General features: G+C 45.4%; 2 protein-coding genes across 3 annotated transcripts in view; one reads left to right on the forward strand and one right to left on the reverse strand.

The window, feature by feature from the left end:
- Positions 1–5,834, reverse strand: part of Vps26b (VPS26, retromer complex component B) — a 25,337-nt gene extending 19,503 nt beyond the window's left edge. The window contains exon 1 of the mRNA XM_021171429.2: positions 5,056–5,834. Coding sequence (XP_021027088.1) covers positions 5,056–5,278 — 223 coding nt within the window. The 5' untranslated portion in view covers positions 5,279–5,834. The remainder of the gene's footprint in view (positions 1–5,055) is intronic.
- A 5-nt stretch (positions 5,835–5,839) lies between these two features.
- The window catches only part of Ncapd3 (non-SMC condensin II complex subunit D3), a 63,544-nt gene continuing 56,114 nt past the window's right edge, over positions 5,840–13,269 (forward strand). For both annotated transcript variants that reach the window (XM_021171882.2, XM_029481307.1), the window contains exons 1-2: positions 5,840–6,475; positions 12,702–12,856. In XM_021171882.2, the coding sequence (XP_021027541.1) occupies positions 6,415–6,475; positions 12,702–12,856 (216 nt within the window). In that variant the 5' untranslated portion in view covers positions 5,840–6,414. The remainder of the gene's footprint in view (positions 6,476–12,701; positions 12,857–13,269) is intronic.

A 13,269-nucleotide genomic window follows, 5' to 3' on the forward strand; every position in this document is an offset into this window, starting at 1 on the left:
TTTCAGCAGGGGAATGGTCTCTTCTAGAACTGTGCACTAGTGCCCTCACTGCTCCTTGTATACTCCTTATCTTCCCAATCCTACCCAGTCTCACCTAGAAGACTTCCCTTACCACACGTTTACTGGCAGTGTCCCAATGGAGACTATGCTACCAGGAGAAGAGTGCTAGATACAGAGAGGACAGCAAAGCAGCTGAAAAACAGGATCACTAAAACAAGGCTCTACATTAAGAGCTAGGAAACGATTACTCGCTTGAAACAATATTCAAATTATAAGGCTGTGGAGCGCTTGCTGCAGGACCCAGTGCGCCACAGGTCTGGCATCCCCTCTTTTCAACAGGAAGAGGTGATCTCAACTTGAAATAGGAATATGATGGAAAAAAAAACGAAAAACATGTAAGCTGACATCAGATGTATTGCTCACATCCCAGATCCCTCAAGAAGATGCTGTTCCAAGACATGTGTGATGGCCAAGTACCACCTAAGTTCTCAGTGGGCTTGACTGCGAGAACGCCTAGCTAGCTCATTACTGTCTCCTACACAAGCATGTGCAGGAACCTAGCTGTTTGATCTAGACTGTCCCTTTCTTTCACTGAAATAATTCCAGGGGCTAAGGATGTAGTTCAGAGTTGAAATACTTGTCTGGCATAGCTGTGGTTTCTCAAGTTTGTTCCTGATTTCTAAAGAAGATAAAAAAAAAAAAAAAGAAAGAAAGAAAGAAAGAAAGAAAGAAAGAAAAGAAAAAAAAAAAAAAGAAAAGAAAAGAGAAAAAGAAAATCCAGAAAATAATTTCTGTAAAATCTTAGATCTGAACCAATAATATCCAGGTGACAAGTGATTAAGTAGCACCTTCTCTGTGCTAGCCACTGAAACTAGAGATTAACCACTGGACTAGTGATAGGATGGAGCTAGCCACTGAGACTAGAGATTAACCACTGGACTAGTGATGGAATGGAGGCAGTCTTTGGCCTTGGGGTAAGAAGGTAAGACAACTGAAAAAAACAAAACAAAATAAACACAACAATAATGAAGTCACAACCTGCTTGAAAAGAGATAACCTTGGAACTTAGAAGAACAGGAGAGGAAGCAATTAGCAAACTTTTGAAGAAAGAATACTAATTGGGTAGGTCATACTTTCCAGAAGAAAAAAAAGTTAAAATACAAGGGGAAGACACCAAAACTTTAGAAACTTAAGAGGTTTGCTTGTTTGTTTGTCAGTACTGGGGTTTGAAACCAGTGCTTCATGCAGAAGAAGATTTTTATTATTTGTTTACTTCATTTAAAAAAAGATTTATAGCTAGGCAATAGTGGTGCATACCTTTATTCCCAGCACTGGGAAGGCAGAGGCAGGTAGAGCTTTATGAGTTCAAGGCCAGCCTGATCAACAGAGCAAGTTCCAGGATAATCAGTGCTATACAGAAAAGCCCTGTCTTGAAAAAACAAAACAATACAAAAAAGATTTATTTCTTTATGTGTTTAGGTGTTTTGTCTACATGTATGTCTCTGTAACAGAAGAGAGTGTTGGATTCCATGGGACTAAAGTTATAAACTGCTGTAACATGTGGGTGCTGGGAACTGAACTCAAGACCTCTGGAAGAACAGTCAGTGCTTTCAACTAGTGAGCTACTTCTCCAGTCCCTATTTAGTTCATTTTTTAAAGATAAAGTTTCACTATGTAGCCCAGGTCGGCCTGGAACTCCTGATCCTTCTGCTTCAGTCTTCCAAGAGGTGTACTGACAGGTATGCACCACCATGCCTGACTAGAAGATATCTGAAGACGCTATCATCAGTGAAGAAGAAGTTAAAGAGAGACGTCTGGAAAGGCAGGCTGGGACAAGCTCCAGAAAGGAAATAAATATACTCCCTCTAAGGAGCTGGTAAAGAGCAAACAAACAAAACAGCTTTTAAGGAATCGACAACATGAGAATTGCCTCTTGGAAGTTCATCCTCACAGAAGATTATGAAGATATGGAAGAGATGTCAGAGCAGGTTATAGAGTTAGACACGGGACAATAGCTCCAACTCCTCCAAAACCCAAACAAACAAACAAACAAACATGCAACCTGTTTTATCAGGAAGGACAGAACTCAGTGATGGTAAGAAACTCTCCTGGCTGCAGCTACAGTTACCCATATAACCTGACCTTCTAACATGACAGAAGTCCCACCTACTTGATACATAGTCAAAGAATGCAACCAAGGAGAAAACCACAGAACCACAACTTCAACAAAGTTACCCACTGGTCTCCCTCTGGTGCCCCGGAGTCACTTTGTAATAACTGTCTTAGATGTATGACACAATATGTCATGCCCTGATTCTTTGGGGAAGTCACAAAGATAATAAAGAAACATGAAACTCAAGGAAAGTACTTTGTGCAAATAAGCTGGTATATCCTTAATAGCAATCAATTTTAGGAACAGAAAGAGTGGTAGGGAAAAGTAGAAAGAGAGATTTTTTATACCAATCATATCTAGAAAGGCTTTTCCTTTACTGCTTTGTTTCAAGACAGGGTCTTGCTGTGTAGCCAGACTAATCTTGAATTCCAGATCTTCCTGACTTACTTAACCCTTAGAGTCCTGACATTACAAGTATGTACCATCATGTCTGCTTAGAAACGTTTTTCTGAAAATATACTGCTTATAATTCTGTTTGGATCTATTACTATTCATTCTGTCATGTAACCATGGATAATGAATGTGAATGAACTTGAACTATATACTTTAAGCACCACACCCACTGCTACCTGTGTGAAAGCTCATGTGGCAGAAGTAAATGCTTTAAGGCAAATAGCTGAAAAATGTCCTCTGTAAAAGTCCACATGGCAAGCTAACTGGGGAGAACATAGGAAGCCTAGTGGGGAGCCTGAATCAGTGGCTGAAATTCAGTTTGTGAAATGGCAGTGACGACTCTCACCTCTATAAAGGAACCCTCTATCTGAGACATGAGACACAGCCTCCCAATCTCATAATTACCAGGTGACTTTAATATACTTGATTTACAGCTGACAAAGCTGAGTCCCCATCAGGTCAGAGTGCCAAGGTCCCAGGGAAAATTATCCCAAGAAGCAATAAAAGGTTTCAAGAAAATTCAGTAAGGTTATTACAATCTGGGAAGGAAGGAGTTAGGCAAGAGACCAGGTGGGGCAATTGCAGCAAACAGCCTCTTTAGCTACCTTGTATTTAAACTGAAAGAGACTTGGACATGCTTTCCTTCTAGAATGGCTCATTTCATACTGCCTGAGTGAGGCAGGGAAGCTTTTAAGTTATTCATAATCAGGGAGTTGATGGGATAGACAAAAACTAAAACACACCTATCTTTACTGGTATTACAGAGCAAAAGTACTGATGTAGTCACTTTAAAACTCCTACTTAAAATACCAATTCTCAGTAGGCAAGTACTGACTATTTCATATATTATGCTTAAATATAAAATGCTTTGGATGTATACAATCTGACCTGTGATTCTTTACAAGGAGTGACTCTATCCACCTTGGGGATACACAGCAACACCTCAAGGCATGACTGTGTGAGGGGATGCCCTGGTCTCTAGTTCAGGACAGACTGAAGATACAGCTAAGGGCCTGCGATAACAGTGATCTGGCTCCAAATATCAATTGACAGTGCTCCTGTCCTGCTGTCCAGCCAGAAGCAGGAGAGGAACCAGTGTGAAATTTACCCTTCACTCTCTGTTCTGGTACAGCAACAGCTCTTTCACATCCTGGCTTTAAAAAAAAAACAAAAAACAAAACAGCACCTTTATGATCATCCAGTCTTCAGATTTCATATTTTTAAATACCAGAAGGAAGAGGTTTAAGGCCACACAGTGGGTTGCAAAAATCTAGCTACCAGGACTCCTTTTCCCAGGGTTCCTCCTACCTTCTGTAAAAGGGGACAAACAGATGAGATGTATGCTCAACTCTTAGCATGTGAACTTAGCAAGCTTTCCCAAGGAAGTTGCTAAAATCAGTGTTCATATGTGCAGTACGGGATACAGGGTAGGGATTTTCTGATTGGTGCTCGTTATCCACAGGGCATACTGGTGACTTCATGATACGAATGTTTTATTTTTGAAGTACCCAAGCACTTTGATAACACAAAAGACTCCAAATACTTAGATTCGGTGACAAGCCAATCATGATGGGCAGCTCCCGAAATCTTTGTGGGGTTTTGTTTTATTTTGAAACAGGGTCTCACTATGTAATGGCAGCTGGCCTAGAACTCACTATGTGAACCAGGCTGGCCTTCAACTCAGAGATCTACCTGTCTCAGCCTCCCAAGTGCTGCAATTTAAGGCATGTGCCACCAAACTCCCCTCTCACCTGGCTCCCCAAATATTTTGTTTTACTACCTTCCCTTGTCTATCTAGTCCTATTAGAACTAACAATATTTGAAGGTGACTATTGAGCACTGCAAATTTTTGATCATTTAATTATAGTCTTTGCAGCATCACTTCTTTGACTTTAAGGAGAAAATCAGACAACTAAATACCAGCATGGTACTAGTTTGAGAAATAGAGGCAGGTTACAGGTATTCAAAACATGCACATGCAATGTAATACAGAATGGAGGTGAGATAGACGGAATTTATGAGCCCGGTATTTTAAAGGGGGAGGAGGGATGATGGATAGGTGGGTGGGGTCACTGCTTAACTTTGGATTGGATCTGACAGCTGTAGCTGTCAAACCCACCTGCAGGATACAGTCTACCACACTATGAAGCAAAGCTGGAAGCATACTGCAGAGACAATGGGGATACCCAAGCACCAGGTGAGCATCCGACCATACAGCAGAGGGCTCCCTACCCTATCTAGGCTGTCCCCACCTCCCCAGCAGCACGCTGTCACTTTTGGCACGGAAGAAGGTAATGAATGCATGGGGGAGTCGCCCACGGGCGGGACTCGTGGGTGAATCTCAGGCTTTAGATTACAGTTGAAAAGAACCTGTCGCAGGCCTCGCAGGAGCTGGGCACTGTAAATCTCTGCTCCCAGCCCGTCCCACACTCGATTCCAGGGGCAGGCTGACGTCCCGGTTTTGGGAAGGTCCCAGGGTATAGACTCACCGATCTGCCCAATGAACTCGATCTTGATGCCCTGGTGCTCTAGTCGCTTGTTGGGGTTCTTCAGAGATAGGCTCACTTTCCCCGAGACGGTTTCCCCGTCGTAGAAGAGGAAATATTTCTCCTTCTTCCCGTCCTCAGTCTTGTGCTCCGCTCGCTTCCTACTCTCCGCATCATTCAGCAAGATTTCCACCTCCACGCTCTGCCCGAAGCCGAAGAAGCTCATCTCCCCGCCTGGCCGCGCCGGTGTCGGCACAGACTGCTCCCTCCCTCCCAGGCACGAGCTGCCTTCGGGGAAGGCAGGCCGGAGGGCCGGCAGCGGGAACGCGCTGGACGCTGCACCGCAGCCCCGCTCGCTCTGAGCTGGGCGGTGGGCGATCGCCGATGGCCTGCGCCCCTGGGGTGAGGCAGGGCGGAGGAAGGAGGTCGGCTGCGGGTTGCGGCGCCCAGAGCAGCGATGCACCGGGAGGCCAGACACAGTACCTCCGCAGATCCTGGCGGTGCAGCGACGAGGGCCCTGGGAGGAAAGGCGCCAAGCACGCGCGTCTCGTCGCCCACCGGGTGGGGTCCAGCGCCCAGCAGCACACACAGAACTGCCTGGACTCCCGCGGCGTAACGCACCGAAGTGCTACGGCGGCGCCGGGCGGGGGAAGGGGCAGGAGAACTCCGGCCCGGATGCGAAGATGATGCCACGCGCACGCGCACGTCTCCTCTCCCCCGCCCCCCCTACCCCCTCCAGGCCGTCAAGGGGTGCGCTCATCTGCGCATGTGCAGTGCCAAAGGGCGCTTTGTTTACAAGGCGGCTCTGGCCTCTTTCCAGTAGAACTCGGGCCCAGATGTTCCGTGAAGTCCTAGCACTGCAAGTAACTCCTTGTAATATTCCGGTTGCATTTCTCTTCCTTCTTAGCCTGATAAACGCCAGGCTACTCTTCACATTCGAATACGAGCAACGCTTGCGTGCTGTCTGACGGGATGAGGTACCTTTCCCATGCACGCTCAGTGTCACCGGAAGGGGCAAAGGTGACCGCTACTACAGGAAGTATGCTGTCTCCACTAGCTTCTAGGTTCCCTGCTGTGTAAGAACGATAAGACGGTAAGAAAAACACTAGTGACGTCCTGACCCCAACATTAACTGGAATGCTAAGGGAAAAAAAAAAATCCCCGCCGGCCTTGTTTAACTTCCCGTCTTTGCCCCGCCCACTGATGCGCACGCAGTGGGCGACCCAGCCCATTGGCTTGGGTTACGAACACGGCTCAGCGCGGTGATTGGTTAATTGTAAGTCCCGAACGTTGTGACTGGTCAGCCAAAACGTCTCAGAGCGCGCGCGGGAGCGACAGCGAGCCGGTACGTCCACGGTCGGAATGGCGCTGCAGGATCTTGGAGAAGACTTGCAGCCTTGGTGTCCGCTGGGTCTCAGCCTCGGTGAGGAAACGCAGCCGCGAGTTCTGGGTTCGGGGCTTAGGGTGTTTTGCTCCGCCTAACGTATCTAAGCTTGCGTCTCGGTGCGGGTGGGGGGGGGGGGGGGGGGGGGGGGAAGGAAGCCCTGGTCTCTGCATTGACCGTAAGCCCCAGGATTGTGGCAATCTGCCCGGGTGAAGGCCAGCCAAACGTACGGTGGGATCTGAGTCCAGACGAGGAATTGGTAGAAAAGAGAGCTAAACTGTTCTCGCATGCGGGAGGTCGAGGCTGGAGGATTGCCATGAGTTCAAGACCATCCTGGGCCACACAAATGAGTTTAAGCCAGTCTCAATAATAATAATAAAACAATAATAATAGGAGTGTCTCAGTAATAATAACAACAGCAGCAGCAACCTGAAAAGCTAATAATTGGCCTTTAATAGTGCTAGTGCATCCGTTTTCTCCATCTGTCACCTTTGTTCTGCCTAGTCTTGCTGGACTTCTTAAGTCTATTCCCCAGGTGGTTTTAAACGGACAATCTCAATGTTCAGGTTGATTTTTTTTTTTCTTAGAATTTGTGATCATAAATTCAGCAAGATGGTTCTTGTACCGGCTGGTTTTGTGTGTCAGCTTGACACGGGCTGGAGTTATCACAGAGAAAGGAGCCTCAGTTGGGAAAACGCCTCCATGAGACCCAGCTGTAAGGCATCTTTCCAATTAATGATCAAGTGGGGAGGTCCCCTTGTGAGTGGTGTCATCCCTGGGCTGGTAGTCTTGGTTGTATAAGAGAGCAGGCTGAGCAAGCCAGGGGAAGCAAGCCAGTAAGGAACATCCCTCCATGGCTTCTGCATCAGCTCCTGCTTTTTGACCTGCTTGAGTTCCAGTCCCGACTTTTGGTGATGAACAGCAGTGTGGAATTGTAAGCTGAATAAACCCTTTCCTCCCCAACTGCTTCTTGATCATGATGTTTTGTCCAGGAATAGAAACCCTGACTAAGACAGTTCTCTGGAAGACTTCATTAGATGTCCGAATGAAATCAAGATTCCCAAAGCCAGCTAGTTGAGCCAGTTAAATCACGAACTTGAGGGTTTTCCCTTTCATGCCTACTGCCCCCTCTTGTCCCTACAGCCAGGCTCCAGGCCCAAGCCCCCATAGCCAAGGAAGGCAATATCAGGATAATCCCTAACTGCTTTCTGATGCAGTCAGTCACTGTCTTCTGTGCACCCTGCATTGCCTCCTGTGAAGGTTCAGGCTTGCGTGTGTCAGCTCTTTGGTTCAGGCTTGCGTGTGTCAGCTCTTTGGGCCTTTCCTGCTTGTTTTCTAAATAGATGACCAGTCCATTGGCCTACCATATAAGAGGAGGTGTAGGAAGTCCTTTCTCCAAGCACAGCATGACATCAGAACCGTTGTGATTGTCCACAGGAGACTATTATAGAGGTAGACCCCTCTTAGATGTTCCTACACTCCCCTTTGCCCCTCCCAGCTGCCTCTGGTCCTGGGGAAGGGGATGTGCTCAGGTATGCAGGAGGTGAGGTAGCAGTATAGTGTTGTGGCATTCGCTTGTGCAGCTGTAGGGCTTTTAAGTAATGCAGCGACCTGACAGTCACCTAAGCTTCTGTAGGTAGCTCCAGCAAACAGATGCATTTGCTTTCCACGCTAGCTAGGTTTAGAATCTTTTCTTTGCTTGTTAATCCGTTATCTATCTGGCAGTCTGTGCCTAAGGCCAAACTGAAAGTGAGGCTAGCTTGGAGGAATCCTAGAGTGGTTGTCTTCCTCTCAGTCATCGGTTCCTGTTGTGGGTTGTCCTAATGTTTGAATTCTAATGTTAAATCTGATTCCTCAAGAGGTCATGCCCCCAAGCGGGAGTCAGTACTCTGCTGGTCTCAAGAGAACCTTCTCTCCATTTTAACTGGCTAGAGCCAGTGATTGGGCAGAGGAGGGAAAAGGTGGGATAGGAGATCTTTGAGAGTGGGGGCAGGTGGAAAGAAGAGAATGTGCGGGAAGAAGAGAAGACAGAAGAGGAGGAGGAAGCCATGATGGAGCAGAACTACATGGTCAGGAGAAACTAAAGGAACAAAGGGTCTCATAGCTGGGGAATAAGTTAGTTTAGTGTTAGTTCTGCCCAATCCAGATACATATCTTATAAATATAATAGCTAGATTGTGTGTTTTTATATGGGCTTATTGGGGTTAGAAATTACTGCAACAGTTCCCCATGTTGTGGCAACCCTGACCATAAAATTATTTTGCTACTTATTAACTGTAGTTTTTCTACTGTTATGAATCATGATGTAAATATGCACATGCAGGATATCTGTGGGCAACCCCTGAAAAAGGGTCGTTTAGCCCCCACAGGGGTCATGACCCGCAAGTTGAAAGTCACTGCTCTGTGTGCTATGGAGTGCAATGCCTTTTTGATGGAGTTCACCATGCAAACAGGCCTTAGAGATGGAAACACCCTGAGAATAGATAATGAACTAGAGAATATATTGCAGTCTTTCAAAACGGTACATAGGAAACTAGATTATAAGCCGGCTAAGGTGGCAGCTTTGTGGTCCTTGCAATTGAAGCAGAGCTATCCAGAACTGCATACAAGAGGAGTTGTAGTAGAAAAAGACTGTACCACTGCCCTGCACATCAGCTTACAAGCTGTCAGGAAATCTGGCGAAAGAATGATGGGAAGAAGACACTAGCTAGCTTCTTCAAACCGCAGTGAGGCATAAGGAGCAGAATACACATAACATCCTGGGATCAAAATCACAGAACCGGGGGCTGGAGAGATGGCTCAAGTGGTTAAGAGCACTAACTGCTCTTCCAGAGGTCCTGAGTTCAATTCCCAGCAACCACATGTTGACTCACAACCATCTGTAATGGGATCTGATGCCCTCTTCTGGTGTATCTGAAGACAGCTACAGTGTATTCATATACATAAAATAAATAAATAATTCTAAAAAAAAAAAAAAAAACAGCCGGGCAGTGGTGGCACACACCTTTAATCCCAGCACTTGGGAGGCAGAGGCAGGCGGATTTCTGAGTTTGAGGCCAGCTTGGTCTACAAAGTGAGTTCCAGGACAGCAGGGCTATACAGAGAAACCCTGTCTCGAAAAACAAAAAACAAAAAACCACAGAACCTGGGGGAAATATCTAAGAGGAGGGAGGGAATAAGGGAGATGAGATAAAAGATATTCCTCTGGTTTACTTTTTAGTACAGAAAAGGGAGGGGTTGGCCCATAATTCAGCATGAAAATGGAAGCCTTCGTACTGGCCTAGCAAAAGAAACAGGTAATTAGAGAATACACTGTCTCTAAACTGCAACAGTTGGGAAAGACTTAACTGTAAGAAATGAAAGAGTCTCTCACAGCCTGGCTCCTGAGGCTCTGGGTCATGGAGCAGATGGGATCATCCTGACTACCCTGAAGCATAGAAACAGACGTGTAACTGTTCCTCCCTCCTCAAGACAAGGCTGCATAACCGGAGGTATGCAGGGAAACAGTTCCTGACAGATGGGCTCATACAAACCAGTAGGCACACTTGGCTGACACTGGCCAAAACCTCCTTATCAGAACTGGAAGATGAAAGTACAGGAATTATTGAAAAACTTGGGCATCACAGAAGTGTATGGTGCTCAGATCTTCGGGCCATGTTCATGGGGGTGTTAAGGAGTTCATCAGAGACCTCAGGCCTGTTACGGGACTTCAGTGGCTTTGCTGGCCCCATAGTTAGGCGTGATTTTTCAGAGACAGGAGAGACTGCGGTAGGTCTTAATGACAGCCTAGCATATGCGCTGAACATCAGATATGAGAGGTGCTGCAACTTAGGCGTTTCAAGCTCCAGGTTGAAGTTGGGGGAATACAGATGACAGAGCCTATTAAGCTCACTGGAAAGCAAGTGTAAGATTGTGTCAGGAAGGCAAATTCAGCGCTCGGCCTTGGGAAGGCTGTAAGAGCAAGCTGACCACATTGAGGACAGTAGCACAAGTGGCAGAAGTTTGAGGTTGATCTAAGTGTAGGTACACTTGTGCTGCTGTGTACATCTTCCCCTTGCAGTAACTATGCAGGGAGTGGAATTGCTTGCCCAACTTGGGGCCTTTTCAGTAGCCATGTTTGACAGATGGAGAGATGTGCTACCCTTGAGACTGTCAGGTCGGGAAGCATTTGAGAGTTGGGCTATACTTTCCTGGGCCCAGGGCTGGCCTTCATACAACAGAACTTTCTCTGTTCTCTTCTGTCTGCTTTTCTACACGTGTTACCTTTGGCGTTAGAGATGCTTCAGTTAGGCAGCGGCAGTGGTGTTGTAGCTACCATTGGACATGTTTAACCTGCATAGGCCTTGGTTTCCTCATCTGTCAAATGTTTACAATATCTAACAGGATCTTTGTACTGTTGAGCTTCATCCTGGTGTAAAATACTTGATGAACAGCCACTAACACTGACTGACTTTCTCCACCCAGACTCCCTCTATGTTGACCGTTCTGTTTCCAGCCCCCTTTGCTCTTGTGCTTTGGGGCCCCATGCACTGCTGTGGTCTGTCCAGTTGAGAAGTCAGCCTCCCTACACCCTTCCACTCACTGCCAGTTAGGTTTCCTACCTACTCTTTAGTGTTGTGCAACACATCTATTACTGTGTTGACACAGTATTATAAACAATACATACATAGTTGTTTATTGAATGAGAGTTTTATAGCTGATACAATTTTTGGTATGTTATACACGTTATTTTTCACAAAAATTATATAGTGCTAATAACAAACAGATTAGCTATGTGTTAGTGGTCAAGTTAGCATGTTAGTGTGCTGTATGATGCAAAACTCTGTAGACTTTCTTCTGTTGGAGACTTTTTACAGTATTAAGGGATGTTGATCTTACAATCTAGGACTTAAAAAGGCTTCACCAACTATTTTCTTAAAATGTTTATTGAGGGGTAATTAATAGGTGTTATTACATCTTAGAGATGAAGTAGTGGAGGCTCAAGAACAGTAGACATGTTATGACTAAATTCATACCAATAATTTTATGAAGATTCTGGAATCAGGGCCAGTCATTGCCTTCCAGATCTGACCTGATGCTAGTGACAGTATCGAGTTATCATAGGCAGAGCAGAGACAGGAAGAAAGATGCTTTTTCACCTGGGATGCCTATAGTGAGCATTTCTGCAAGTACAGAGAGAGGTACAGTTACATACAGTCTTCAGTTTCCTGGGCATTGAGTCCCCTTCTGCTTATAGCTTTACCATGACTGAGCTGCATTCTCAGCCTCCCTCATTGGGCCTTCTTTCAGATCATTTGCACATCTTTGGAAGGAATACTGTGCAAAGACACATGGGCTACAGGTACTTCCAAGTGACAAACCATGATGGGCAGATTGTGGTCTACAGAGACCTACGGATTTCAGAGTGTACTGTGATGCTGAGAACCGTGACGTGAAGGGAAGATCTCTCATTCTGTCTTTATACTCATAATCCGACTTTCTCTTAAAACGTCCTCCTAAATGGTGGTGAACTTATAAGGAATATTAATTTGAAGATACACCTGACTGATAGATTGAGATACCCAGTTTTGCATCTGGTCCTGGTTTTACGTGGGGTGGGGAAGTATCTGATGAGGAAATGGGTTAACCTTAAGGCTGGGAGTCCTAGTGAGGAGCGGCGCTAGAAGGCTGCGCTGCTGTCCCTTTGATTCACATTCTTTTCATTAGTGTTGTGTGCTTGGGAGCCACCTAGTATTTCTGTATGAGTCTGCTTTGTCTTTTAGTGTAAGCGTTTCGGGGAAGTGATATCTCTGTTTTGACATGAGATTATTGTCCAGGGCCCCGTACAGTGCCATATATTTTGTTTGGGTTTGTTAACTTGTTTATAAGACTTTCACAAAGAGATGGCCAAAGCTCTTGGTGATGCATGTGTCTTTTCTGAGTGGAATTTACAAGAAAATTTGATCCCTACTTTCGTTCAAGAACTATTCCCTGAAGCTATTACACCTAATAGCTAATGTTTCTTTTTGATATTTTTAGATTTGTTTTTATTTTACATGAATGAATGTTTTGTTTGCATGTATGTCTGTGCCCTCAGAGGCCAGAAAAGGGTGTTGGAGCCCTTGAGACTACAGTTACAGGTGGTTTCCTTAATCTTTATGACAGCTGTATGATTGTAGTTAAAATGGGAATGGTGACTGTTTTCTACACTATACCTGGCATCTGAAGGTGATTGTTTTTTACTAGCTTGAGGGTATTTATCTGTTTTACTTCATTTTTTCTTAAGAATGGGTGAAGACCGTGTGGGACCTGGACTTCACGGAGATTGAGCCTTTGGACCCTAGCGTAGTAGACGAGATCCTGGAGACTGGAAGAGATGCATTCACAAAGCTCTATGGAAGCCTCTTCGCCTTTGCGACTGACGAAAGTGGATCCTTAGAGGTAAAAAGATAAAAGAGCGAATCAAGTGACTCATTTTTACGTGTTAAAGAGGATGAAAGTCATCATAGTTTAAGTTAAAAATAGTTTTCTCAGGTGAGAGTAATGCAGAAACTCTGCTTTCCTCACTGGACAGTCCTAGTAGCTTGGCCTTTTGTTTTCAAGATGTGACCACCTTTTTACAATAGCAGTTCAAAGGGTGAAGCAAGAAGGAAGAGCGCCAGACAAACCAAGGGAAAAGACTCCGAAAAGTGAAATAACAATTCAGGCATGCCTTAGCTCTAAGAAAGCTTGTATTAGACTGAAAAGTAGTTAGGTAGTTGTACTGGCTAGTTTTGTGTCAACTTGACACAGCTGGAGTTATCACAGAGAAAGGAGCTTCAGTTGAGGAAGTGCCTCCATGAGATCCAACTGTA

Source organism: Mus caroli, chromosome 9, assembly GCF_900094665.2.
Source record: "Mus caroli chromosome 9, CAROLI_EIJ_v1.1, whole genome shotgun sequence".
In the NCBI taxonomy this organism is placed as follows: domain Eukaryota; kingdom Metazoa; phylum Chordata; class Mammalia; order Rodentia; family Muridae; genus Mus; species Mus caroli.